Raw genomic sequence first — 27161 nt, 5'->3', positions numbered from 1 at the left:
AATTAAAAGTAAACAGTTCCTTGTTCCACTCCTTTTTGCAAGAAAAATCAAATGGAAAGGATCCCACTCAATAGAGAGGCTGCTATTTGGTACCAGAGTGTCACTTGCCCTTATAAATGTGTGGAAAAGACTTGGAAAGACTGCAAGGCAGATGCGTAACTCAATGTGGTCCAGCTCCAAAGCTGCATCAGCGGTCCCAAATTCATGGAGGCAAAGCCTCTGAATTACATAGATGTTCCTAACATAGGTCCTCTCACCAGCCCCAACTTGCCTTCAGAATTGCACGGAACTCTCCTATCTGGACACACTAGCTGGAGGGGGAGTATCCTGTGTCATTATGAAGACCTTGCAAAGCAATTCCCCTGATTGGGGATCTCCTGCTGCTGCTCTACTTCACAGTCTTTGCTCTTTCCCCCTCAACAGAACTTCTCACTGCAAATGTCAGGCTTACTGCTCCTTGCAAAGAGCAGATCAGAAAGACTGCCCCTCCTCCTTTCTTCCCCTGCTTTAGCCCTTCCAGGTAACCTAAATTCTTTCCTGGGCACAGCTCAGGCTTACAGCAGGGGAGAGAATACTCTGTACTCAGGGCTTTTAAGCTCTTGTTCTTTATCCATGATCCAGCAGGACAGGCGAAAGACTTGGGGCCTTGTGACTTCACTCAGTCAGATGGTCTCGGCTGCTGCAGCCAGAGTGGAGAATTAACTGTCGCCTTCCCCCCAAAAAACAAACAAACACCAACTGATTTTCTTCAGCCTCTTGTGTCTCCTTGATGCAGCTGCTTTGCATTCCCTCCACTGCCCATGGGGATGCCAGTCGCAGCCTCTGCAGTAATCTTTGCACGGCTTCACACAGCAGGCCTTGCGTCCTGCCTGGATGTCAATAGCTGCAGGCAGCTTATATCTTATAGGGCAAAAACTGGGCCGGGTTCATAGCTCGCAGTGAAGTGCCCTGCACATGTTGACAGTGTCTGTGTTTACAAATAGGCATGGCCTCTCCTAACCAGACAGTAGCTGGCATCTGTGTCCCCCTACTAGTCACGAGGTGGGAGGATGCAGTGTCCTGGCTGTGAGGTGAGGAGAGGAGGCTGGAATCACCTCTGCTGGGACAGGGAACTAAATGCACTTCTCACAAGGTGGATGTAGAGAGCTGGATGTACCTGCTATGAGGTGGGGGAGATGACCAGATAAAGTTACTGCAAGGTCAGGAAGGGGGCGAGACGAGGCAGAGGGACTATTTGTTCCCTCCAGACTCGCGTTCTGTGTTTAAATACAAGTCTAAAAATAAAGCTTCCCATTGACATTGTTTTTCCTTACTTCATTTAACAATCCGGTTGGTTTATGACCCGTAATTCTGAATCAGGTGGAATTCAGCAGTGTAATTTGCAAGCCGGGACCCCGTCCTTTTTCACCCTTCCCCGTCTCTGCTCCTTTGAGTTTGTTTCAATCCCACGGTTTTCAGCATTCCTAATGAGCCATTAACAAGCTGCCAATTACTTATGCAAATGAGGGGGAGCAGACATGGAGGGGTGGCTGAAGCTAGAGGTAAAGTCTGCTGCCTCAGAATGGCCTGAGATAAATCATTGCTACTCTAAGAGCTGCCTGCATCCAGGATTGCTCTCTCTGTTATTACCTGCCGCCTAGAAATGCCAGAGGTAACACGGAGAGAGGTTACAAAACGGGAAATAGAAGATTAATCTCACAGATATTTTAAATTATGTTTGCCAAGAACACAGACAAGAACTCAGCGTGCCCAAACCACAGCTCAATCCTTCCCTATTGTTTCCAGAGCTCAGACATCAGCACCTACTGCTATGAATGAGCTAGACTAATCATATGCAAATATGCAAAGGAGCAAGAGCCAGCATTTTGCTTTTGCTTCCAAAACGATGCCTCAAAAATAGTACCTTCTGAGCACGTGTGGCGTTTTACACTTCACAGTCATATTTTGTTCAGCAGGGGAGGCAGCTGGTCCTGCAAACTGTCCAGGTGCAGCCCGAACACAAGCCAAATGTCTGGAGTAACAGCGAGGAAAGCGTTTCTCAGCTCCGGTTTGCAAAATGCTCAGTGCGGCCACCAGCAATGCTACCAACTTCATAACCACATCTGCTACTACAGACACCACGTCCCAGGCACTGACCCAACTGCGCACAGAAAAGGCCGCATAGGTGAACAGAGGTACCTAATATCCATGTAATGGAATGTCTTCCAGCTGTATCCAACTTTAATAAAGAGGTGTGGCCCATGGAAGCTACTGGTACCAGCATGTAATGCTCCATATTGACCCAAGATACTAGTGGTCCCAGTGTGTAATTTTCTATCATGCGCTGAGAAGCTAATGTTGCTTGGATAAAGATGGAAATTTGCATGAGTGTCTAGGGGCAGCCCCCAGCGTTTAGTGATAAGGGTTCCTGTGAGGGACACTGGAGAACTCTGCAGGCCATTGTGGCCTGCTGACCAACATTTTGGCTACCCCTGAAGTTATCCAAACCTCTCCAACCACCTTCTCTTTTGCTTTACACTCTCCCAGCATCATTCTGGCATGAGGCCAACTGACATCTCTTTGGGGCTGAGTATTGCCAGCCTTCAGACTGATTTTAAAGTCTCCCATATCTGCAAGATCATACAAGCACATATGTTTTGGAGCTGGCACTACATCATCACATCATGCATTGTGGTGCAGCCTGACAGTGACCTGATAATACAGTGATGGGTGTGTCAGAGATCAACAGCTAATCAGATAGACGGGCGTTAAGTCAAAACAGCAGGCTGCAAGCAATGTCTTCAATACGTTTCTCTTTCTACATGCCTCATCTTGGGGCATGAACTTAGGTGGAGTTTTACGTCAGTAGATCTTTGCTCAGTAATATGCAAGTAAACTCACAAAATGGGCTGAGGTATGAAGCTCAAAAACCTGCAGTGGTAAAACAAATTGCATGTGTTACCGCTACCTGCAAAGACAGTGTCATCTTGGTATCTCTTAATCTCTCCTCTCCATTACCCCTTTCTCTCTGTCCTGCCCACGACACCCTCTCTGGAACAATGATGCCCATTTTTCATCTGCAGCCAGATCCACTCCTGACTGAAGAGTATACGTGATTTAGATAAGGCTCCATTACTTAACTTCTGGATGCTGGATAATCAGTTCAACTTCCTTGGCATTAATCATAATAATTTTCAAAATTCATTAGGGTTGATTGTTTGGAAATCTATTTCCTATTAATGTCAGTTTCACTGAGCTCACGCCTGGCAGCCAGAGACAGAAATGTCCTGGTGGCTTAAAGACAGAAATTTAATACAATGCAGGGCCTGGGAACTCCATGATACATAAATCCCTTTCTATATGCGAAACAGTTAATCTGGAGGGAGACCTAAAAGTTCCCGGTGTTGTCCTCTGTGTTGAACCCAGATGTACGGCAATGTTGTGATGTTAGCAAATCATGCTGCAATGGAACACACAGAACCATAGAAATGTAGGGCCAGAAGGGAACTCAAGAGGTCATGTAGTCCATCCCTCCGTGCTGAGGTAGGACCAAGTATACCTAGACCATCTCTGACAGTTGTTTGTGGCATTCCCAACACTGGAGGTTTTTAAGCACAAGTTGGACTATCTCCATAGGTCACCCATTCTAGGGCTTAACTATCCTTATAGTTCGAAATTTTTTCCTAATATCCAACCTAAATTTCACTTGCTACAAACTAAGCTGATTACTTCTTGTCCTTCCCTGGGTGGATACTGCACAAGCCCATAATAACTTAATATACTTGCAGAGTCAGATATTAAAAACTGCACAGATGTACCTCTCATGCATACGGTTGTGTGCCTAAACTGCATATGCAGTTTCCTAAACTGTGTGTGCAAACAGGAGACGTGTGTGAAAGCATGTATAAAAATTAAAGGGCCATTTCAAAAATCTGCTCCTTATTGTTCTGCAAATGTAGCAGAAACTTTAGCCTACAAAGCTTTAATGCTTCCCCAAGGTGATGGATCCTTTAGAAATATGATAGGTAGACAGTCCCCATTAAATCAGGGCCATCTCATCAAAATCCATTTGGTCACATTTAGTCAATCTCTTGTGGGTCAACAACTACAGGACAGTTCCTTACTGTACCTCTGCTAGTGCTTTGTCCTCTCCAGTCTATTTAAACATTCCGGGAGATGGTGCTTTCACCCCCTCCCCTTAGGATCAGATTCTCACTCTGTTTTAGAACAGTGGGTTATCAGCTTGAAAACCTCAAAGAAATATTGAGCAACTTCAGACTGAAGTTGCTTTTGATTCCTGGCCTAGTCAAGTATCAGTTATTGGCAGAGAAGGCCTGGATGGCATGTCAAACAAACACACTTCATCCCATGTCAGAATAAAAATCTCATCATTCAGGACTGCAACATCACACCCACTAATGATGTGATTAAACTAGTCAATGCCATTAGGGAAGCAATGCCTACTCTGACACTGGTCAATGGGGGAGAAGCATGAGGAAAGCAGAACCAGGGGATAAGGCAGTGCTAGAGAGGATTTGGAGCACACACATTTTAGAAACTGTGATGATGCAGTGATTTGATATGTGATGCTAATGGCTGCGCTTCCTGAGGCCAAGCAAGGTGAATGCTCTGCACTGGATGGAGCTCTTTTCTTGCATGTCCCAGATGACTATAATGCATTGCAAAAGTGCTGGGGCACAGAAACAGGAGGCTGCAGGACGTGACAGCACCTACAGAAAAGTGGAAGCAGAAGGGGACAGGTGCTGGAGGTGTCTGAGTGGGTTACAAGAGGGCAGCAGCATCAGAAAAATGGAGAGCTCAAAGCACCACTAGGGGGAGCAGTAGCCCATGCCGAAGATCTGGGACTTGTTTCTGGAAACCGTAACAGGCTAATTTTGTATTTTGGGTCTACAGTCCCACCCTGTTCCTTTCTATCCAAGCATTTGTCCTCAGAGTATCAGAGTGACTTGCAGGTCACTGTCCTGGTTGGTGCTGTCTCCAGAACTTCTCGATAGACCAGAACCCACAGTGTCCAGTGACCTGCTTATCCTAATGGTCTTTTATTAAAACACTTCTCTGAACTCTATTTGGCAAAACAAAACAAAACCCAGGAATATTCAGATGCCTGGGTCCTAAGTGCCATGAGAGCTAGGAAGAACTAAGAGGCCATTTCAGATATTGCTGTCTGACATCTCCTCCACCACAGGCTCCCTTCCCTAAAGCCAACCAGAGGCCCTGAGCCATCCAGCCCCTAAGGGATGCATTTTGCTAAATCCACTCCCCGGTGGGACAGAAATGAAAGCTTTTGCTGGAAGCCTGTGTTGCCCCTGAATGGCCAGCTGTCTTAACCAAATGAATTTTTCAGATGTCTCTCTGGACACCATCTCTCCATTAGGGTTAGCCACAAGAGGGAGGACGGAAGGAGAGAAAGAAATACAGAAACCGCTAATGTTCAGCTGTGTCTGGTGGGAGGAATGACAAAATGCAGATATGCATAAGGCATCATTTCTTCCTAGATTATATCCTTGCTAGGTCATTTACTTAGTGGAGAAGTTTATCTTTAAAAATTATGAGCCAGATCCTCAGCTGACTTCATTGAAGCTCCTCTGACTTACACCAGCTGAGGATCTGGCCTTATATTTATGTTTCAGGAGTTCTGTATATGTCTGTATTACACACATGGACAAACACACACTGACCACATATCTATACACCAAACTAAAAGATGTTGTACCAAAGGAATTAGAGTTGGAAAATACCTGCTATGTCCCACTCAGTTTATCACCCCTTTGAGAATGGAGGACTGTCCCGATAGACATTTTGATGGCTTCAGCTCTAAACATCCTAAAGGGGCTTCCACCGCTTCCCATGTGCAAATACTCCACAGCCAAAACCATCTCACTGTCAACATTTCCCTGATGTTCATGCTGCCTTTCTTATCTCCATCCCATTGCTCCTAGTGATAACTTCCATGTTCAGCCCTAAATAGCACTTCTCTGACACTTCTGAAAACCTGACGCTTTCCAATATTTGCAGACTGTCATATCCTCTCTCTTCGTCATCGCTTAGCCAAGCTAAACATAGTTAGGCCTTTTAATCTTCATAAATCAATGGCCCCTCATGATTTCTGCTGCTCTTCTCTGAAGTCTTTTGGGTTTGTCAATACCTTTCTGGTAACGTGATGCTGTGGCACGGAGCCTGCCTGCACAAGGAAGTAATTTCTGAGGTATGGTTGTAGTAGAGACTTTTAGAGCACAGACCTATCTCCCTGCTCCTTTATGTGATTGCTCTGTACATTCAGCCTCGAAGTGCACTGGCCTTTGTGTTGCCGTGTCACACAAGCTCTGTGGTGAACTTCCCTGTCACACGATTCAAAGAGGACATTGTTTTCCCCAAGAAATTAGGATGTGACCTGAGGGGAAATGATACAAGTGCACATTACAGGGGTTCGATTGTGTATGGGACAGAACTGGCTCCACGTGAGATGTGTGATGTTAATGGAATATGTGCTTTATAATCAAAGGTTTCAGAGTAGCAGCCGTATTAGTCTGTATTTGCAAAAAGAAAAGGAGGACTTGTGGCACCTTAGAAACTAACAAATGTATGTGAGCATAAGGTTTTGTGAGCTACATGCTCACGATGAAGTGAGCTGTAGCTCACGAAACCTTATGCTCAAATAAATTTGTTAGTCTCTAAGGTGCCACAAGTATTTCTTTTCTTTTTATAATCAAAGACACTCTTTCAAACTCTCTCTCTCTCTGTTTGAATTTAATGCTTGTGAAAATGAGGGACAGAAACCATTAACTAGAGGCAGGCCCAGTGTGGGCAGGTCCAATGTGGCAGGCACACTTGCTCTGCCAGTGCACTTCAATCTGATCTTCAGGAACTCCTGGTATTACAGCTCTGGGCCCTGACATGCTTCTACTGAAGTGCCTCAGTCCCAACCTGCAGCACATCCTGACCTTCCAGCATTGCATTCTCCTCACATAGTCCTGCTGGTGCTCCGGACCTGTGCCATATCCCGCTAATACAGTCCTGTGACTCTGTCAAAGCCCTGGGCCTCCTATCCCCCAGCTCTCCAGATGCAATTCAATCCTGAAATGCAGCAACACCTGCTATTCCAGTCCAAAACCTCCTAGCACACATAGTTTGTATCTCCTTCCCTTTCTACTGTGGCACCTTAGAGACTAACAAATTCTAAGGTGCCACAAGTACTCCTTTTCTTTTTGCGAATACAGACTAACACGGCTGCTACTCTGAAACCTTTCTACTGTGTATCTCAGACACCCTGAGTCTGTCTCTTCTCTCTCCTCTCTTCTACATATGGCCTCTCTCCCCGAACCCCAAATCCACCTGGCCCCATTTGAATTTTTAAGCTATTTAACACCCTCCAATATGTGCATAACAAGGTTTTTCGCCTGCCCTCTGCTATTATGACACCAGGTGCTGAAGTGGTAACATGGTGTTTCAGAAGCCTAGCACTGGCTTCCATGTGTTAGAACTCTAATTACATGGTAACTAGTGACCTTGTAAGTACAGGGTAATCTATTATATAGTACCAGGGTAAATTATCTGGGTATCTCTGTCTTCTTCACTATAGCCTTATCCAAAGATTGAAACACGGCCAGTTAAATGGTAATTAATCTCTGAAACTCTTAGCACCTTCCCATTTTGGTGTTCAGTAACGGGGGAGAGCATGTCATCTCTGTGCAGCGTCAGGGGACTGGCCATGTTGCTATCATTACAGAGCAAGAGTCAACACTTTTTAAATGTATAAAGTCGCTGTGTCAAGACCATGCAATGCTGTCAGTGAAGCATAAGGTGGCTGCAGCACAACACAACACACTGTCTCCATGTCAGCACCTTGGGGAACAGTTTATGACTTGGTTTCCAGAGCCGCTGAGGGCCTGCAGCTCCCGTTGGCTGGATCTGAGGGTGCTCAGCACCCCCGAAAAGCAGCCCATCCATGTCCCTGCACTGAGACTCATCCCAACAAACAACTCTGCTGTGGGACAGGGGTGGGAGTGGGTGGTAGCCTTGTTCAGGGTGAAGAGGAAAGGTTTGCTCTGTGCAGTGCAGTCTGACTGGACATGTCCGTGTGCATGCCTGCAGGGAGGGGGAGTTCCTCCATTTTGAACTGTGTGGCCTGCCCCTTTCTGTGGGGGATGCAGTGTAAATGTCTGAGAGGGACAAATCTGGCTTTGACCAGTGATACCTGGAAGAAGGAAGGGGTGTCCAGGGGACAAAGCGAGGGGTCACCCTTGCTGATGTGGGAGAAAAGGGTTCAAGTTTTCACACAGCCTCATTTGAGAGGTGGTGAGGACACCAGTTGGAGAGCTCTATTAGCCTTCGAGCGAGGGGGAGCATTGCCAGTAACCACCACTTATATCCTCGTGCTCTGAGTCACCCTCTGAACTCATCAAAACCAACAAGAGAGAGACCTGGGCGTTCGCTTTGGAAAACCTGAGGTAAAACGCTGAGTGGATCAGCTTTTGCCTTCTGTGTTGAAACTTTCCACCTCTGCCCACACGCACACACACTATGCATCAGTCTGAAAGCTTCTGCTCCAGTCACCAGAGTTAATGCTGCCCCTCTCAGAGCCAGATACATTGTACCCCAACCATGCCCCATGGAACTGCCTGCACTACAGCGCTCACCCCACCCGAAGGAACCATCCTGCCCACAGAACCCCCACATGCCACCCCCACCAGTTGATACACAAATACCTCCAATCCACTGATGCCAACAGGTGCTCTGCATGTGGGTCAGGGATTGGTGGATGATGCATATAAGGCCCATGGGATTTTTAAGGTGACTAAGGCTATTTGCATGCATTTTAGACCCACTTAGATTGCTCCCTCTGGAGCACTTACAGTTTAAATAGTAATGGCAGCAATTATTTTCAGATCCTAGACTAATAAAATCTTCTAATTTGTTGGAAGGATTCAGCCGGGTATAATATAGCTCTAATGACTTTTTTAAAAAGTTCCCAGGCCCGGTTTTCAAACGTGAGCACCAAAACCGAACGCTCAAATCCCATACGCTGATGCTCACCTTAGCCCGTAGACCCTCGACACACAGAATCATAGAAATGCAGGGCTGGAAGGGACCTTAAGAGGTCATCTAGTTCAGCCCCTTGCACTTAGGCAGAATTACATAGCTAGACCCCCCCGACACACGTTTGTCTAACCTCTTCTTAACGATGCCTGTTTTGGGTGAATAACTGTCAATTTAAATAACTGAATGGGGGACTTAGTTCACATAGTGGCTTTGCACACTGAGCTCTCTGAGCAAATTGCTCTAGTAGTCTATACCAGTGGTTCTCAACAAGGGGGTTCTCATCAGCTCATCTAGATATTTGCCTAATTTTACAATAGGCTATATAAAAAGCCCTAGCAAAGTCAGTACAAATTAAAATTCCATACAATTTGTTTATACTGCTCTATATACTATACACTGAAATATAAGTACAATATTTATATTCTAATTGATTTATTTCACAATTATATGGTAAAAATGAGAAAGTCAGCAATTTTGTAAGCAAGTAGTTTTAAAGTGAGGTGAAACTTGGGGGTACGCGAAACAAATCAAATTCTTGAAAGTGGGTACAGTAGTCTGGAAAGGTTGAGAGCCACTGGCACGTGTGTGTGCACCATTGTTCTCTACTGGATGGAATGAGCACTACAGTGTGTCAGAGGCCCTTTGCTATTAAAGCTTCAGGGGAATCTCCTTTAGCCAAAGTATAACCTTTGCTCTGCCCCCCCTGTACCTCTGCAATGTGATACCATTTTCAGCTACATGATCACACACCGTTTTTCCACAGGAGCCTTGCTTCATGCAATGTACATGGTGGAGAATGAATGAGGCCAGGTTGTGTAGTGATTTATTCTGGGGACCTGAACATTTCACCTCATTCACTGCAGATATTATATGGTGTGTCATGAATGAGGGTGGTATCCACAGCATCCTTTCCTCTTTCACTGCAGATGTTGTATGGTGTGTAGTGAATAAGGTAGAGACCCCCTGGTAGAGAAGAGATAGCCTTGTGATTACGGCCATGGCTTGGGACTCCCAAGATCTGGGTTCTGGTCTTGCTTGTGCCACAGATTTGCTGTGTGACCACAAGTAATTCACTTGATCTCTCTGTAACCGGGGTCCTCAGCTGTAAAATGGGGAAATAAAACTTCCCGGCTTCACAAGAGTGCTGTGCAAATAGAGATTAGTGAGGTTCTCAGACACTGCAGTGATGAATGACATAGAAAAAGACAAAGAAAGAAAAAAAATCTCAGTGTGGAAGCTGGATGGTGTGCAGCAAATGAGACATGGGGCCACACAATGAACACTAAGAAATAATGAACAATTGCTTGTGTTTACTGAGCACTGTCCTGTGGCTTTTGCAGGAATAATAGCTCACAATCATATAATTAAAGACTGTAGGTTGATGCATACATCGGAGTGTAGACGTTAAGGATGCACAGGCAGTCTTGACCTTTCCAGTACCTGACTTTTGCACGCTTCACTTTGCAACCTTTATGTTCTTTTAATGCAGTATTTTTGTATGGGTTGTGTGAGATTCTGAGTTAAACCTCTTGCTTCTGAGCCAGGTGCCTCCTGTTTAATAAAACATTAACTAATTTAGAAAAAAGATCCTGAAAAAAGCACGCAGAAAGGAAAGAGAGAGCTGTATGTTCAGAAAGACACCTGTTACATATGCATGTATGTCTCTCTCACCTCTTGATGAGTTCTAATGCCTGGCTAATTGCATGAGCTCGCCAGGCAAGGCCACATCCTACAGCACTGCAGCTAGACTAATGTCCTTGCACGGTACTAGCAGCATAGGCACTGTCTTCATGAGTTGCCGGGGGTTGCTCAACCCCCGCTCTGCCCCTGGTCCTGACCCCACCCCTTTCCCCAAGCCCCCACCCCTGCCCCTGGTCTGCCCTGTCCCCAGAGGACTCCCTGCCCTCGCTCCTCCCCTTCACCCCACAGCGCCTCCTACACACTGCTGAACAGCGGATCTGTGGTGGGTGGGAGGCACTGAGAGGGAGGGAGAGGAGCTGATCGGCAGGGCCACTGGCGGGCAGGAGGTGTGGAGAGAAGGGAGCAGAGCTGATTGGGGGGCTGCCGGTGGGTGCTGAGCACCCACTATTTTTCATGGAGTCGGCGCCTACGACTGGCAGTGCTGCACAAGCTGGTAAGGAAAGGGCTAAGGAATCACAACATGGTCCTTGTACTGGTGGATACTTTCCAGCTCCTGCTGTTTTTTCCAACCACACTGAGAATTTTCAGAGCTCACCACACCTGGACTGATTCGGAGACCCAGTTCCAAGCAGGGCACATTGTGTATCTCTGCCGACAACGTTTCCCTGTGCAGTTCTCGACCAAAGATTCTATTTACCTCAGTAACTTATATGGCCCCATCACCACAGTCTCTGAGCAACTGTGATGGGGTGTCGACCCCCACACAAGCCCTCAGTGGGTTAATGTGGGCCAGGATGCTGCATCTGGGGTGGAACCAGGGCTTGATAGGCCTGACGGCAGATGAAGCCCACCTGGGATAGGAGTGTAAAGCCAGGAAGTGCAAGTAGGAGGCGGCTGAAGGGGTGAGGCCTGCAGTTATTTCCTAAAGGGAAAGGGAGTTGGTCAGGGACAAGGAGGAAATCCAGGAGAAGAGAAAACTCTGAGGGTCCTGTCCTGGATTAGGGAGTCTGGCAAGAGGCTTAGAGGGGTGAAGTAGCCACAGAGAGTGGAGGAATCTCTGGTGGAAACCCAGAGATAGGCAAAGACATAGAGAAATGGGGCAGGAAAGAGCCCAGGGAAACAACAGTCTCAGACTGAGCATATCATAACTGAGTTGCTAATCATAGGGTCCCAGGACTGGAAGCTGGAGTAGTGGGCGGGACTGGGTTTCCCTACCAGCCACTGGCAAAGCTTCACAGGACCTGGAGTTGAAACAGAACACTGTCTGAAATGGCACATGGATATTGTATGGTGGGACTTTCCTACCCTAGAAGGGGAGGACTATATAGTGACCAGGCTGGAGGGCTGAGTCATGAAGAAGGAGCGCCCTGAGTCATGAAGAGAGTGAAGGGGTCATGCCATGAATAACCCACAGAAGAGGGTGCTAGATGGTGTTGGGGAGGTGCTAATTCCCAGACCCTGTGGTGAGTGGGAACCCCTTCACAATGCCTCACAATCTTCTTAAATGTATTTATCGCCTGTGAGGTAGGGCGTGCTATTATGTCCATTTTACAGATGAGAAGCTGAGGCACAGAAACTAAATAACTTGCCTGAGGTCACATAGGAATTCAGTGGCAGAGCACTGGCGCACCTCCCTCTCTATACAAGCTATTTGGGTCTCCCCTAAAGCATGGTCAGTGCAGAGCTCTCAAGTCCAGGACTCACTTCCCCCAGTCAGTCCGAGGGAGCTGGAGTCTACTGACCTCCATGGCAGGCTGTAAGGCTCTGCTGGAAGGGATACCAGGGGACATTTCTAAGTAAATTCCACCTCCCTCCCCCACACAACACCCAGAATAGCTTGTTCTTTGTATTTGCCAATATATTAAAATTATCAAATGGTTGTATTACTAAATGGTATAAAATATGCTCAGGGAATCTGTTAATTTGCATGTTATCTACATTGGAAAACAAATAAAATCAATAAAAGGAAGCAACAAATTTCCAGGTGGTTAGTATAATTATGAGCAAAGAGCCATTTGCAATGACAGAGCAGCCAAAGGAAGAGAGTGTGTGGGTGTTTGGGACAAAAAGTTAACACGGGACATCCAAGAGCTCAAGGAACTTTGCATCCGAGTATGGTAGTGTTCTCTTGTCCAAAATGTATCCACTCTCAGTGCGGTGCTGCATTTATGTGGAGCCTGATATTGCAAATAGTACCAGGTATAGCACTTTCTAGAGTGATGAGTCCCATTAACTTCCATGGGGATTGTTCATGGCAGTCCAGGGGTAAGCGTTTGCAGGATCAGACTCACAGTTTGCAGAGACTTTGGATGAAAGGAACTATGGAGAAGTTACATGTTATTATGTTTTGCTGGAGTTGACCTCTGCACTATTTATTCAGTCACAAAGACGTGAATGAAAGACAAAAAATAGTGTGAATGCACAGGGGACAATCCTGTTAAAAAGACTCCCTTCAGGCAGAGGCGGATTATGGTTTTGTGGGGCCCTGGGCCAGAGCAAGTGGGGGCCCCCCAAACCTCATGGGCACTCCTACCAGGGAAATGGGGTCGGGGCACAGGGGCCCACCCAGCAGGAGTGCCTCTGGTCAGGAACCCCACGTACACCTGGAAACTAGCCAGGTTCTTGAAATAAAGGCTTTCAAACCCCAATTTCTGGCCTGACTGCAGGACACATGGCCATGCTGGCTGGCACAGGGAACTGGCTCTGCAAGCCGCCTGGTCTGGTGGGCTGGGCTGGACCCTGGGAGAGGTGGGCTCTGTGTGACCAGCAGCCATCCCTCAGGGTACCCTGAGGACACGGCATGGCCCTTCAGGAGCACTGCCCTCTCCTCCCTTGCCTGGCACCCAGACCGGATCACTTTAGACTAGATTCGGCCATGAGGGCTCTCGTTTCTTACAGCATCTCGGCTTAGTTCTTAGCCCCTCCCGGTCACACTGATAACTCCGGTAAGCGGCCCCACCTGTGCCCAGAATCTCACAGCCCTGTGGAGCCTGTGATGCTCATTCCAGTTGGCTGTAGCTTCTCTGAGCTGTCCCTGTAATCCTGTCCTGGCTGTGGGGGCTGGCAGGCCTCCTTCAAGCTTGCTTTTCCCTTGCTGCCTTGGGCTCCCTGCAGCTGCAGGCTTCTGGCTCAGCCCTCTGTCTGGGCCTGATTTAGCTGCGGGAGCTCCTTGTCATGTAGCTGTACTAACTTTCCCCAGCTGGGATGGAGACCTGAGCCAGGCACAGGTGGGGCTGGACCCACAGCCAACTGAAAGGACCCATCAGCTTGGGACACGCTGCCTTTGCCCTTCTCTGTGCTTTGACCCCGTTCCCTGGCAGAAGCAGCAGGCAGGCGGGCAGAGCAGGGCAAGCCCCCATGCCCCGACCCTGCTCCCCAGAAGGAGCACTGGGTGGGTGGAGCGGCTCAGGGTGCGGGGACCCTATTTTTCCAGAGCCCCACAATTGCCTGGTGCCCCTGGGCACGGGCCACATTGGCCCAGTGGCTAATCTGCCACTGCCTTCGGGGCAGAGGATACAAATGGCATCGGCTCTTACACTAATTCCATCCATGTCCTGCAGTGCTATTCTGGTTACTGCACTGAAATGCAAGAAAGCAGCAAAATCATATTGGGGATGAAGCCTGTTTAACTGCTGCCATGTCCCTTATATCGTCTGTCCATGCTGGATCTGAACTCACGCTATCGTGCGATTCTGGTGACAGACATTAACTGCTCGAGCCCTGCTCCCTGACAGCAGTGCCAAGGGCCTTCCAAGAGACAGCTAGACACTTAACACAGCACATGCCTTATTGTAATCTGCTTCAGCTACACTGAGAGGCTGTTTATCTGTATGAAGTTGTTGTGGGGGCAGGTTGTGTTCTCCTCCCACACAAGGGGTGGGGTCCCCTCCACTGCCGCGTGCACTGTGGCAGACCAGTCCCAAAGCCAATCCCATAAGTCATCACATGCTCGATCCAGACAACTCCCCAGCCTTCAAGCTGCCCCCTGGAGTAGAAATCCACTCACTGTTTTAGCTGCTGGTCGTGCTAGTCTCTGCCGCTGCCACGCTGCGCTGCATTGGCCCTTCGGATGCGGCCCTTCCTGACAGTGAATGGGTGAAAACAAGGGAAGGAGAAAAACAAAAGAGAAGGGGAGGGGGAGGGAGTATGGGGGGGGATGAAGCAGGGGGACAAGAAGGGAGAGGGTATGTCTTTAACTGAACCATATGTCGTTCACTGGCTGCAACATTCTAACAGCTTTACAACACCCACCGTGCGCGTGGGGTCAGACAGATCCCCACGATTGTGCTGAGGCATGGTGCCCCCCCTGCTCTGCCCCTGGGGTCATCATTTAAACAAGCGCAAAGGACTAAACAAAGTGATGGGCACCTGTGAATCAGACCCCTGCCCTACATGGTAAAACCACCAAATAACACTGAGACCCTGTACAAAGAAAAGGAGTACTTGTGGCACCTTAGAGACTAACAAATTTATTAGAGCATAAGTTTTCGTGAAAGCTTATGCTCTAATAAATCTGTTAGTCTCTAAGGTGCCACAAGTACTCCTTTTCTTTTTGCGAATACAGACTAACACGGCTGCTACTCTGAAACCTGTACAAAGAGTCTCCTTTCCTTCCTGCAGCACAGAAGGGACTGCAAAAGGCTGGAATTGTCCCTTGTGTCCCACTCCTAGATATCTCCAGTTCCTTTGCTACTAAACACCCTCCGTAGAACGACGTACTTGGATTTATATCACTGCAGGTGGGACAGGGCCCAGACCCAGGCCTTCACTCAGCCAAAACTTCCAGGGAACATTTGGCATGAATCAAGACTGAGGACCTGATCCTGTAAGGTGCTGAGTGCTTGTCACTTTCACTGAAGCAAACAGGAATTCAAGCTGCTCAGACCCTGACAGGGAGTGCGCAAAGCCTCTCAGAATTAGGGTCCTACAGGTTCACAGGATGAAGCACGCACTGTATAATAGATGATTATGTGCCAGCACTCCTACTGGAGAGGTTATTCTTGTATCTAATTTTGCAGTGTAATACAGCAGTAACATAGATGCTATGTTATTCTATGCTATACATGCCCCTCAGCATTAGGGACCACTGAGAGCAGCAATATAAAAGTGGACTCATAAGAGCAACTTGTTCCACTTTTATTTAGTTTACAAGTATCCTAGGCCAGAGGAGCGACATGTCAGACAGAAAAGTGATTCACAGTGATTCAGTAATCAGCTTTTCTGTGACAACTTCCACCTCTATAGTGCTCTTCACAAACAGCAATTAAACCTCACAATACCCCCACGAGGTAGGGAGGAATTATACCCATTTCAGGCAGGGAAGCTGAGTTTACGGGCCTGATTTGCAGTAGTGCAAAGTTATTAAGCAGCTTGTGGTGACACCCTGAGTTTCATTTACAGTACATTTCAGTCATTTGTCATTTCAATCACATTTTGGAAATACAGGAACCTATCCTGCAAGATTATGACTGGCCTTGAATTCTACCCACACTGGTGGGAGTGACAGGTGCTCCACCCCTCAGAGAATTGGGCCCAAAGAAGGGAAGAAGAAAAAAAAATATTATAAAAGAATGGAGGAGAAAACACTGAAAGACGACTTTGGCTGTATCAAAGCAGAAGGGGAGCCAGGGGAGACTCTCACTGGGCAAATAATGTTGAATGGCCGTGGCAGATACTGTGAAATCAGTGAGTAAGTCCTCTCCAGTGAACTGGACTCCAAAGGCAAAAATTAAAGGGACATCCCTGAGCTGTGCATGTAGTTGGAGGGCACTGCTCTGCGCACATGTGACCATTTTCATAGGTGGGGCTTAAGAACACAACATGGACTGCTGCCAAATTAAAGCAAAGAAGTAAGGGGGCTTGGGAGGCCTGGCCACCTAGTTACACTCACGTGCACCTTTTCACCATAGCTAGCGGTGCAAATTTGAGCTGCTATCTGTAGATGCAGGATCATCCCGTTCAGGCAATTGCTGTCTGAATGGCTGAAAAGCCTCGAAATTCCTTTGCTCTATTCCGAACAAAGCAAATGCCTGAGGAATGAGAACTGGGTGGAAAAGAGGTTGAGAAAATGATTTCACTTCTGTTTAAATTTCCTGTTCATTAAAATGTTACAGAGTTAGAAAAGTCCACTGCACAAACTCTCCCAGCCAGCTGTGTCACAGGACGGGCATCAAAAAAGATACAAAGCAAATGAAGTCATCAACAATGGAAAAACACACCAATACAGCCCAATGCAAATCCCACCTCAAACACGGGGCTGCAAGAGACATTTTCCCTGTGTCTGATCCCTTACCACGTGCTTATTCAATCACAAATAACTTTGGGAGAGAGAAACCCAAATTCAATTTATATCTCAGTCCAAGCAAATATGAAGAAGTTGTTGAAGCTGACTATAAAAGCCAATGATCTCATATGCTTTCCTCACATGTATTGGAAAAACTAGGAGTGGAGTTACTATCCTGCTGCTATGAGATACTGGCAAAGTATTTCAGAACTATAGGTACTGTATGTTGTCATTAATTACTGCAGAAAAGGAAAGGGGGTTTGGAGTAAGAAAATATAAAAATTTCTTCCCTGTGAATTCCTTTGACAATCTGATGATGTGATGCCCACATAAATGATTCTCCCCTCCTCCCCAATTCAGCGTGCCATGCACAGAAAGAGAACTATTTTCAGTTGTGCTCAGTACTTGTGCTACCTTCCCAAAAAAAGATTTCTATTTCTATATATGTGCCGTTTTGTGCATCTTTGCCCAATTGTACGTGCAGCATGCTCTCTCTGAAAGCCTACCCCTAAATGGTCCATTTCTTAAGCACAGCTGTTTGCAAATACCATCTTTCTCCCTCTTTCATCTCCAGCTGGTTTGGAGTAGGAGTACGCAGAGGGTGGCTGGGAGAGGAGGAGGATTATGAAATGGAGGGGAAGAGAGAGAGAATTCAGGCCACGCAGGAGTCAGGAGAAACATATTCTCTTCCCATGAAAATATCTTAATTACAGAGGATGAGGAAGATATTTATATGTTAATTTTCATAGCTAGGTTTTCAATTTGCCTTTTGCACTGGGGGAAACCTTCAAATCTATCCACTGAAAAAGCCACTGCCGTAAGCAACACGTTAAAAAAAAAAAAACAAGCCAAGCCATAATTTACCAAGCTCCCATTAAACTCTCATAAATTCTCCACCTCCCCTTCCCTTGCTGATCACCAAGGTGTTTGTGGCTAAAAGACAGCTTGTCACCCTTCTCCTCTGCTGCCCCTTCCTGCTTGTGACCTCATAGGTGCTAGGATGGAGATGAATGGTGAGGTCACAACATTGCGGGTAGGGAGCAAGCAGGAGGAGGCAGCTGATCAGCTGGGTAGCTGTGAAGAGTATAGGCCCAGCACTGGTAGAGAGGAGGGACTTGCTGCATCTAATTCTTAACTCATCTCCCTGAATGTGGCAAAGGCTTTTCTAAAACATCACGTGAATTATTTTTCATTTTTTCTGTAGTTTCTGGTGCCACCTGGGACAATAAGTGGAAGTGTCCAAAAAAATCGGGAAACACATTTCTCATCCTTCTTGTCTGTCTGGCTTCATCTGTAATATCCTAGGGTCAGCTTTGTACCATCCCCTTTGTATGGCTCTGGTGGCACTAAGGGACCAGACACTGGTGAGAACTCCCTATCTGCCACATCTGGCTCCTGAAGTATTCTCTGTGCAGCCCTTGGCATATGGGAGGTGGGGAATGGTGTAGCTAGAGCACACTGCTCCGGCAATCTCCATCTGATGGATATCCACTGGGGGCCACAGCTGGCCAGCATAGATTAGAACAGGCTCTCAGCTTCTTTAATCTATGGTGGAGCTGGAGGAGAACTGACTCTACAACCAGGGAGCCATCAATAGCTTCCTTTGCCCCTGCATCTGTTTGATTCACCCAGCAGAAATTGGTTACAGCAGAGAATCCAGCCCTTAGGGTCTAGGCATAACTGGAATTTGAGTGGAGGAAAGCAGAAGAACCCTGAAATCTCACCAGAAAGTCTGCTGCCTCATGATTTGCAATGCAGTTGTGAAGGTTCAAGAAGCACAGACTATTTGGATAATCATCTGGATTTCTTTGTGTTGAATAAAATGGAACCTCCACGTTACTGGTTTTGGTTTGCCCCTCACTCATATGGGTTCAGCATTTGATTGATTACCCACAGCTGATTGGAATTTCTCCAGACCATACTGGTGTAGAGATCAGGCTGGAAATCTCATGAGAACAGGGTCTCTTGGGAGACTTCCTGTATTTGCTGGTGAGCAAATTGGCTTTTACACAATGGCCTGATGCTTTCATGTATTCTGCAAACAGGAGATGCCAGGGCAGGGTTAAAGGAAGAGCTAACCGAACTGCTTCTGACTTCACCAAACATCTGAAGTTGAGCTCCACCGTTGGAAGAAGACTCAAGGCCTCAGTTCAAACTCTTGATGAAGATTTTGGGGAGCCGTATTGAGCTCTGGTTGAAAGTTCATGTGCTGGTTATCAATGAGTGAAACTGGGGGGGTTTGGCTAGCTCTGGGAGTCCACTTAGCTCTGGGCAAGATGAAGGGATGTGGTGACCTCAGGCACGAGATCCTGAATTTAGTTTGAGCTCTGGATAAAGTTTTAGGGTTCAGTTTAAGCCGTGGGTAAAGGTTCAGGTTGGTTCTCATTTTACCTGAACCCGCTTACGAGCATCATCCCCTAGTGACGATGCTACGACTCAGAGTCTGGTGGCACAAATCCTGAGCTGGTGGTGATACTAGGGCAGAAGTCAAACCTCCTAGCACGGCTGGTAGGCTGGCGTTTTCACTTGTTGATTACAAACTTTTCTTCATAGTCCCCTTTTGTGTTTGTGCTTCAAAGAAGACGTCACTAGACTGGTGAGAGGTCTTACCCGGCCACATCCCTCTCCTTACAGAAATTAAATGAACAGTATATACATCAAAACAGCAACCTAGCCATGAGATGGGCAGGTGGAGGGAGGGGGGAAGAGGAGGGAGGGCTGAGGGCGGGGAATTAGGGTAATTACCATTCCTGAGAAAATGCCATGAATTACAACACAACCTAATTACCCCAACTAATTCTTCTGCACTCACACTACTTTGTGAAGGGCTCTTAACTATCAAAGAGAGAGAGAGAGAGAGGAAAAAAAGAACCTTTACAATTTGTTGTTTTTTTCCCATCGGTGTAAAAGCGAGGGGCAGAGGTTGGGGAAAAGAGCCCGGATGAAACACAAGATGCTGCTCTTACATCTTCCTTTCAGGAGATATTAAACTGTACTGTGAATTCAATTTGCAGAGGTTTTACAGGAGCTGGAGTGATATCAAAGACCAACTCCCTGCCCCATACACATTTAATATTGCGCAGCCTCTTCCTACACACATGGAATAACAGTGTGCCTGGCCCAGGGATACTTTTCCTGCACTGCCACACAGAAGTTTCCCCTTCCAAACCTGGGTGACTCCCAGTCCTGCTCTCTCACTTCTGACTGCCAGTAGGGACTGACACACTGAGTAGGGAGCATGCTGAGCCCTGAATACTGAGCACCAGCTGAGTAAGCAGCAGCATGGCTGTATTCTGATGGGAGTCCCATCCAGTCCTCGTCTGGGAGGTTGGTGACTGACGCTGGCACTGGAATAGAGAGATATTAAAGTGGGGAGAATGCAGTTGCATAGTGCTCCCTAAAAGGATACAAAGTTACACTGAGAAAAATAGTCCCACCAGTAGTGGAGATCTCCATTATCTGGCCAAGTTCATTGCAAGTCTCCGGCCACCAGTTTGCAGGCACATCTGCATCTATTCTGAAGGTCTCCAGGTTCCCTTTCTGTCACCCTGAGGCACCTTCTATAGCTCTTACAGTCCCCTAATAGCACCCAGGACTATCTCTGTATGTCAGTCTAGCACATACTCTGCCACAGTGTCTCCTATATTATGGGGAGCCCTTAATTAATCGGAATACTCTGTCCAGCTCCAAGTTCCTTTCATCTGCAGATCTCAAAGCATTTTTACAGACATAAAGATTTCCAGCACTGCCAGGCTGTAAATCGTATTATCACTTCTATTTTACAGAAGGGGAACCTGAGGTACAGAGAGGTGAGGTGACTTGGATTCATTAGCCAGCGTTAGCACTGCACTGTGAAGCTGCGAAGTCCTACATGTGTTATATGGGCTGCCCAAGAGCTTATAGCAAAGTCAGTAAGACTAGACGGGGATGGCCATTTGGAAAGTGGTGTGTTTCAAAGTCCCAGACGGGGATATGGAGGGGAGAGCCCGCAGTGCTCCTATGCACACTCCACATAGTGTGCCGGTTTCAGACATGCCTCCTGGAAGAATTGCAAGAGGGATGAGAGTGGAGAGCTCTTCAGCAATTCCTAGTGAGAAGTGGCTGGTATTTCACAGACTATTATTTCTTCAGTATTAATTAAGGGGAAAGGTTTCGCGCTCTGCTAATTAACATTAGTCAAATGGGAATGAAGTACAGTAATGCCAGCAGGGCGGGTGCCAAATCAATTTCCCCCACTTTTGCCCAGTAAACTTCAGCCAGATTTCTAAAATGGGAAGGCTGATGGATTAGCTCTAAATACTAGTACATTTTAAAACCACTTTTACATAGCGGTACAGCAAAACCTGTTCTAACTCTACTGGGGATTGGATGAGATGTGACATTGCATCCAAACTTGGGGCAGGGAGTCCAGCACTATGCTTGCTGGCACAGCTGTGCTGTAGCTGGGCATTTTTCTTGGTGCTAAGAGCCTCACAGTGAATGCCACACTGCCCTCATGCAACATGGAGATAGACAGTAAAGCGAAGTCCCAGAGCAGCAGGGGAAGAGATAACAGGGACATTATATTCATGAAGGATTCTATAGTACTAAAATACCATGGCAATGGATGTGTGAGAAATGCCAATGGCTAGATTAGAGCTGAAACTCTTAAATGAATTGAAAAATGCTGGGGACTAAGCGGTATCCAATGTTTCTATACCAGGAATGATGTCGTAAAGAGGTTTCACTGTTTTTGATGCTACCAAACTCCCCTATTCTGCTCCCATTCCTACTGTCATATCCATGTTAGGCCATTAACTGGGCATCACTAGATGTTGGCTACAGACAAGCCAGGATCAGGGTTCTCTTCCGAGGACTTAGAAATGTCACCCTTCCATCCCCTGGTCTCCTACCATTACAAGCAAGCATCTACAATAGTGTCATGTGGAAAGTATTTAAGTTGGGGAGTGGATTAAAAAGGAGAAAAGACCTGAACTTTCACCCAGAGCTCACATTAATCCTGAGCCACATAGGGTTCTGGGCAGAATTCTGTTAACTTTCCATTTCCATGCCTCTCCATGCTTCTGGCCACGATGCACCACTGGTGAAGCACCCAATTCAAGCTGAACTGTTAGGAATGCAATTCACCATTCATTAAAACACCGGGGACCCTTTAGTTGCCAGGTGTATTCCTGACACAGTGATCGCTTCTCTCTTGTTTTGGTGAAGGGGAACCCAATGACCACACTGAGGAGGTTCAGCATTCCACCAAGACTAGCAAGGGCATATGCCAGGGTTGGTTGGGATCTTTCCCTGAGGTAGTGCCTAAGAGTGGAGTGTGTGAGTGAGGAAGTCACCTACTTCTTAGGATCCAAGCATAGCCCACACCTGCAGCACCCTCTGCTGTTCCATTCCTGTCCATCCCCAGCTGTCAGAGTATCAGTCCTGACCTGTTGCATCATCTGCTGTTCCAGCCCTTGCCTCCTGCACATAACTCTGCTGATTCATCTCAGTTTTAACTTACAGATCCTGGCTACTCCAGTCCAGGGCTCCCCACACAAATCTGCTGCACCTAAATCCTGACCTGCAAGTCCCCCTTCCCCTCATTGCAGTCCTGGGTCTTTTTTTTTCTAAAAAAAGGTTCCAGTCATGAAATTAAAAAAAAAATATTTTCTCACCAATACACAGCTATTCAATCCTTTATTCCCACAGGGATCAAAACCAAAGACGAAATGGAACATTAAACGCTTTACACCAACTTTCCTTCAATTCTACGGAATGCACACAGGTTTTAGGATTCTGCTCGTCCCCGTCCCACCCCTCCACCCTCCCTCCCTTTCTAATCAAAGATTTTATCTCAGATCTTTTCATACTTGCCAAAAAACACTTCCTCCCCATCCCCATAAGAAACCCTGTCTTGTCAAAGCAGGTTTAAAAGCAAGAGCTGATGGGATTCCTAAGTGATCTGCGTGGGAAAGAACACATCTGTCTTCATACTGAACATGGAGAGAGGGAGAACAAATCACTCTGTTGCTTTTGTTATATCAGTGTTTGTTTTCTGTATCCAAACGTGTAACAGGAAATTAAGCAGTTCACCTTTGTAAAGCATTTTGCATCCTACTTACGCATGAGCCAGATGGTGCTTTCTCTTTGTTTTAAAAGATTAAAAATGGAAAAGAAAAGAAATGGCTAGTAGTTAATCCAGAACCTGGAATGCACTCCCGCATCCCATCCTCAGCCGTGCTGGGCGAGGGCAAACACACAGACCCAACAGATTTAAGTAAGCTGCAGCCTTCAGAGTGCTGCAGACCTGTCAGATCTTGTCAGTTTTCGGATGGAATCCTTCACTGCCTTCTCAGAAAATGATAAATTACTGTATTCTTCTGGGGCCTCAACCTGAATACACAACACAATGTGTTACAGAAATCACCCGAAATAGAACTTTGCTCCAGGATCCTACCAACGGGAAATATCCCCAGCAGAAAGGTATTCTGCATGGACACTGAGAAGTTGTCTCAGGGAACTTACTATGGGGGTTATACCCACTGCTTGGTACCATACCCAAAGGGTAAACCTTAAAGATTGAACTCATTAGCCACATCCTAACGGCTGCATATGGAAGTCCAAGCCCTACTTTGATTCTCAGACTTGGGATCTTGCTCTCTGTCTGTGTTACTTCAACAGCAACCATTTGTGGTGTCTGGAACAGAGGTCAAATAGCCTTTCATGCTGGGCATAAGCAATAGGGACAGGTGAGCTCTGAAGCCCAAAAGATCCAGTTTTAATGCAAAAGACGTTAGGAGTAAAAATCCTAAGATTCATTCAGGGCCAAGAAGCACAGTTGTTGCTAAACAGAATTGCTTGCCTTGCCCAGGTTTGCAAAAGAAGTCAATTGCACTTTACACCAGGGTTACAGCCAAATGGTCCCTGACACCACAGCTACAGAGCCACATCCAATACCACTGGTATCACCACCAGCTTTTTTCCCAGAAAGGTGGCAACGGCTGCTAGCAAGGAGCTCAGCAATGCAGACTGCCATTTACAAACCTTATTCCTCCACACAATTCAAACCTAGCAAAGCAAGTCTCATGCTATCAAAGAAGGTTGTTGTGCTAAGTGAGAGCAGAAGGGGAGAGTAAGATACTTTGGGGGGAATGCTGGAGCAGAGGACAGAGCAGTTAGGACTCCTGGGTTTTTCTCCGAGATATAAGAGGGACATGGCCTGCTGGCTAAGGGAGGGGACAAGGGAATCAAGAGACCTGGGTGCAATTCTGTCCTCTGCCACTGATTCCCTGTGTGACCTTAGACAAATCACTTAACCTCTCTGCTTCATTTTCCCCATGTGTAAAGAGGAGTAATAATAGTGACCCCTACGTTGTGGGGGCCCCTTCAAATGGACAGTGCTAGAGAGGGACTAAGTAGTAGTAGTATGGGTTAAATGATCAAGATTTGTTTTTAATCCTAAAACTAATACAAAATTGGACTCTGAAGAAAAAAACTCTTCCCCTGAGACTCTCTGTTTTTATAGAGCACAGTGTCAGGGGCTGCTCTGGCCACACAAGGCAGCTGGTGTGATACAAAGAAAAGCCCACTAGAAACAGATGACTTCTAATGATGCTGCAGTGACTGGCTAGAAAGGGAGCGTTTTAACTTCCACCTCCTCATTCAATAAAGACATAAAAATTCCTTCTGAGAGAAGACGGGAGGGGCCCCGGGACATCTCCATTACAGAGAGTGAAAAGGGCCCAACACAGTCCCTTCATCCATGAAGTTCTCTGCAGTGCTCAATCCCTTTGCACAGGACTAGTGGGAAGACAGCGATCCTGCTACATGGATGACTTACAGAAACCCTACTGGGGTTTTCAATAATGTAGTTAGAGCATATCTTTTCTACAGCCATAGAGAGAAGAGTCAGATAATACCAGCTTGACAGCTCATCCTACTCCAAATCCTGCAAGACTCCTCCAGACATCACGCCCACTAACTTCTTATCTAGCCTGGTTCTTGAAATCTCTGCATTGACGGTGTCTTAACCATCTCCACCCTGGCCACTGCGCAATCGCTCTGTTGAGAGCTTTTCCCTGTCCATCTCCACCCTACATCCCCCCACAAGGTAGCTCCTGCCTCATGTTGTTTTAAAACAATCTGGCCATGGGTCACTCTGTCCCAAGGTGACAGAAATCAGGTGGAGCTCCAGCAGCCAGCTATACAGAACCAGACCCCTATGTTACAATCTGAAATGAACCAAACCCAGAACGTTCCCTACAGCAACAGCTTCCACTTCTTATCCTGAAAGACTCTTTTTTTGTGGAGGACAGGGTGCTTAATCTTCTATAGTATTCCCCCAAAGCAAAACCAATTTTACACAGCTGAGGAGTACTGGGGAGAGCTTCCTTCAGAGCCCATCAGTAAAGCTCCTGCATCAGCCAGATGGGGCACTGCAGAGCAACACAGGGTTGTGTGTAAGGACACAGGAATGTGTAAGTATAAATCGCAGAAGATAAGGCTGGAAAGGAGCACCTGGGTCACTGAGTCAAGCACCAGCATCTAGTGCACAATTATTCTCTGCACTAAACCCAGGTATTTATTTTCTAGTCTCCTATTGAGCTTCTCTAATGACAGGGCTTGAGCAACTTACGTTGGCAAATTATTCCATTGTCTAAATAATGTCCCTGTTGAAAGACAGTCCTGAGGTCAAACCTAAATTGCCTATTATTTCCTCTCCCATATTTTATGCAGTTATCAGTCATTATTTCAGTTGCCTTTTCTCTATATTAAGTTTATTTAACCACACTCTACAGATCACGGCCTCCTTTAATCAGCTTTGTCACCCTTCTTTGGATTCTCTTTAATGCATCAATGTCTTTTTTTTAAATAAAGAGAGGAATCCAAAACTGTACATTGTGTGTGTGTGTGCGCATGAGAGAGAGAAAGAGCTGAATATGTAAAAGACTAAGTGAATGTGTATAAGTGCATGAGTGTGCATTTGTGTCTGAGTTATAAATGTGTAGGGGGGTGTTGGTGAGGACAAAGGGTACTGATGTGTGGGTATGTGCATGCATGGGTGTGTACACCAGTATGTGCAAGGATGTGAGTCATGGACAGTTGCATGAGTATGTGTTTCAGGGTTCATGAGAGCACAGGAGAAGGAATGAACAAGTGTGCAAGTTTAGTTTTGGTAGCTGATTGAACATTTCCTAGCCTCCCGCTGCTCTGCCCTTCAGACTCTGTTGCTGGAGCTGCCTTACCCTGTAGTAATCAGTGCTGTAGACATCTCTTGACATCCCAAAGTCTCCAATCTTCACAAGCAGGTTGGCTCCGACCAAGCAGTTCCTGGTTGCCAGGTCTCTGTGGACGAAGTGCTGGGAAGCAAGGTACACCATTCCAGAGGCAATCTGGCTAGCGATGTGCAGCATCTGGGACAGCCCCAGCTCCCCCTTGGCCTGTCGAGGCTGCCCATCCACCAGGATCATAGCATCTGGGCCATGCGCCCTGCAGGGGAAAGAGCAAACAGCACAGAAGTGGGTATCTAAACCAGGTGGCAGGGATCTCAAACCATCTCCATTCATCCTGGAGTCAGGGCATTGGGCCCCAACTCTGAGACCTTCCTAGTGCACTGGGATGATTGGCCTCTATGCACAGATATATTGGAAAGACAGCCAAAACAAACATGAACACCCTCAAGATCTGAAAGTTCAGTTCAGTTAACTTCACCCCCCATAAAACCTTCTCCAAATATTTAGAGATCTCCCTTTCTTCCAATCTCATCATCCCTGGCTCCCCAGCGGCCTCCCTCTCCCCAAAAAGGATGCCCTTTTCCCACCAAACTCCATTCCACCAGCCCCCACTATGTCCTCTGCTCAGTGGTGACATTCCACTGAGTGAGGAGGGTCTCTGCTGGGCTTCCCCGGGTCAGAACCCCAACTTTAACCCTGAGGCAGCCCTAGAATCTGTAAGCGTGGACAGGAGATGACCGTGGCAGGCAGAGGCAATGCATGGGAGTGTGTGTGTGAATTGCAGGGTCACATGCCCTCCCAGAGTTGCTAGCAGGGATTAGACCCTGAAAGTCAGGGGAAATCCTGGGCAGCACAAGGTGTACGTATAAGAAACTAATGCATTCTAGGTTTGGACTCAAGGTCAGCCTCCTTGCTGCCCTGCCCACCCAGTTCCCCTCACATACTAAGCCTATCTTTGCCACACTGTCTCCACCGTAATGTCT

At 46.9% G+C, this 27161-nt stretch overlaps 1 protein-coding gene across 2 annotated transcripts in view; it reads right to left on the bottom strand.

The window, feature by feature from the left end:
• NTRK3 (neurotrophic receptor tyrosine kinase 3) overlaps positions 1–27161 on the bottom strand; it is a 326588-nt gene that overhangs the window by 12256 nt on the left and 287171 nt on the right. The window contains exons 16-18 of one of the 2 annotated variants that reach the window (XM_043493654.1): positions 26191–26434; positions 14687–14761; positions 9889–10002 (exon numbers count right to left, since the gene is read on the bottom strand). In XM_043493654.1, the coding sequence (XP_043349589.1) occupies positions 9889–10002; positions 14687–14761; positions 26191–26434 (433 nt within the window). The remainder of the gene's footprint in view (positions 1–9888; positions 10003–14686; positions 14762–26190; positions 26435–27161) is intronic. The other variant, XM_038420117.2, reaches the window with a different exon arrangement.

The sequence above is a fragment of the Dermochelys coriacea genome, chromosome 10, assembly GCF_009764565.3.
Source record: "Dermochelys coriacea isolate rDerCor1 chromosome 10, rDerCor1.pri.v4, whole genome shotgun sequence".
Classification (NCBI taxonomy): Eukaryota; Metazoa; Chordata; order Testudines; family Dermochelyidae; genus Dermochelys; species Dermochelys coriacea.
The sequence above is the reverse complement of the archived record's forward strand: the minus strand, read 5'-3'. Positions and strand labels throughout refer to the sequence as shown.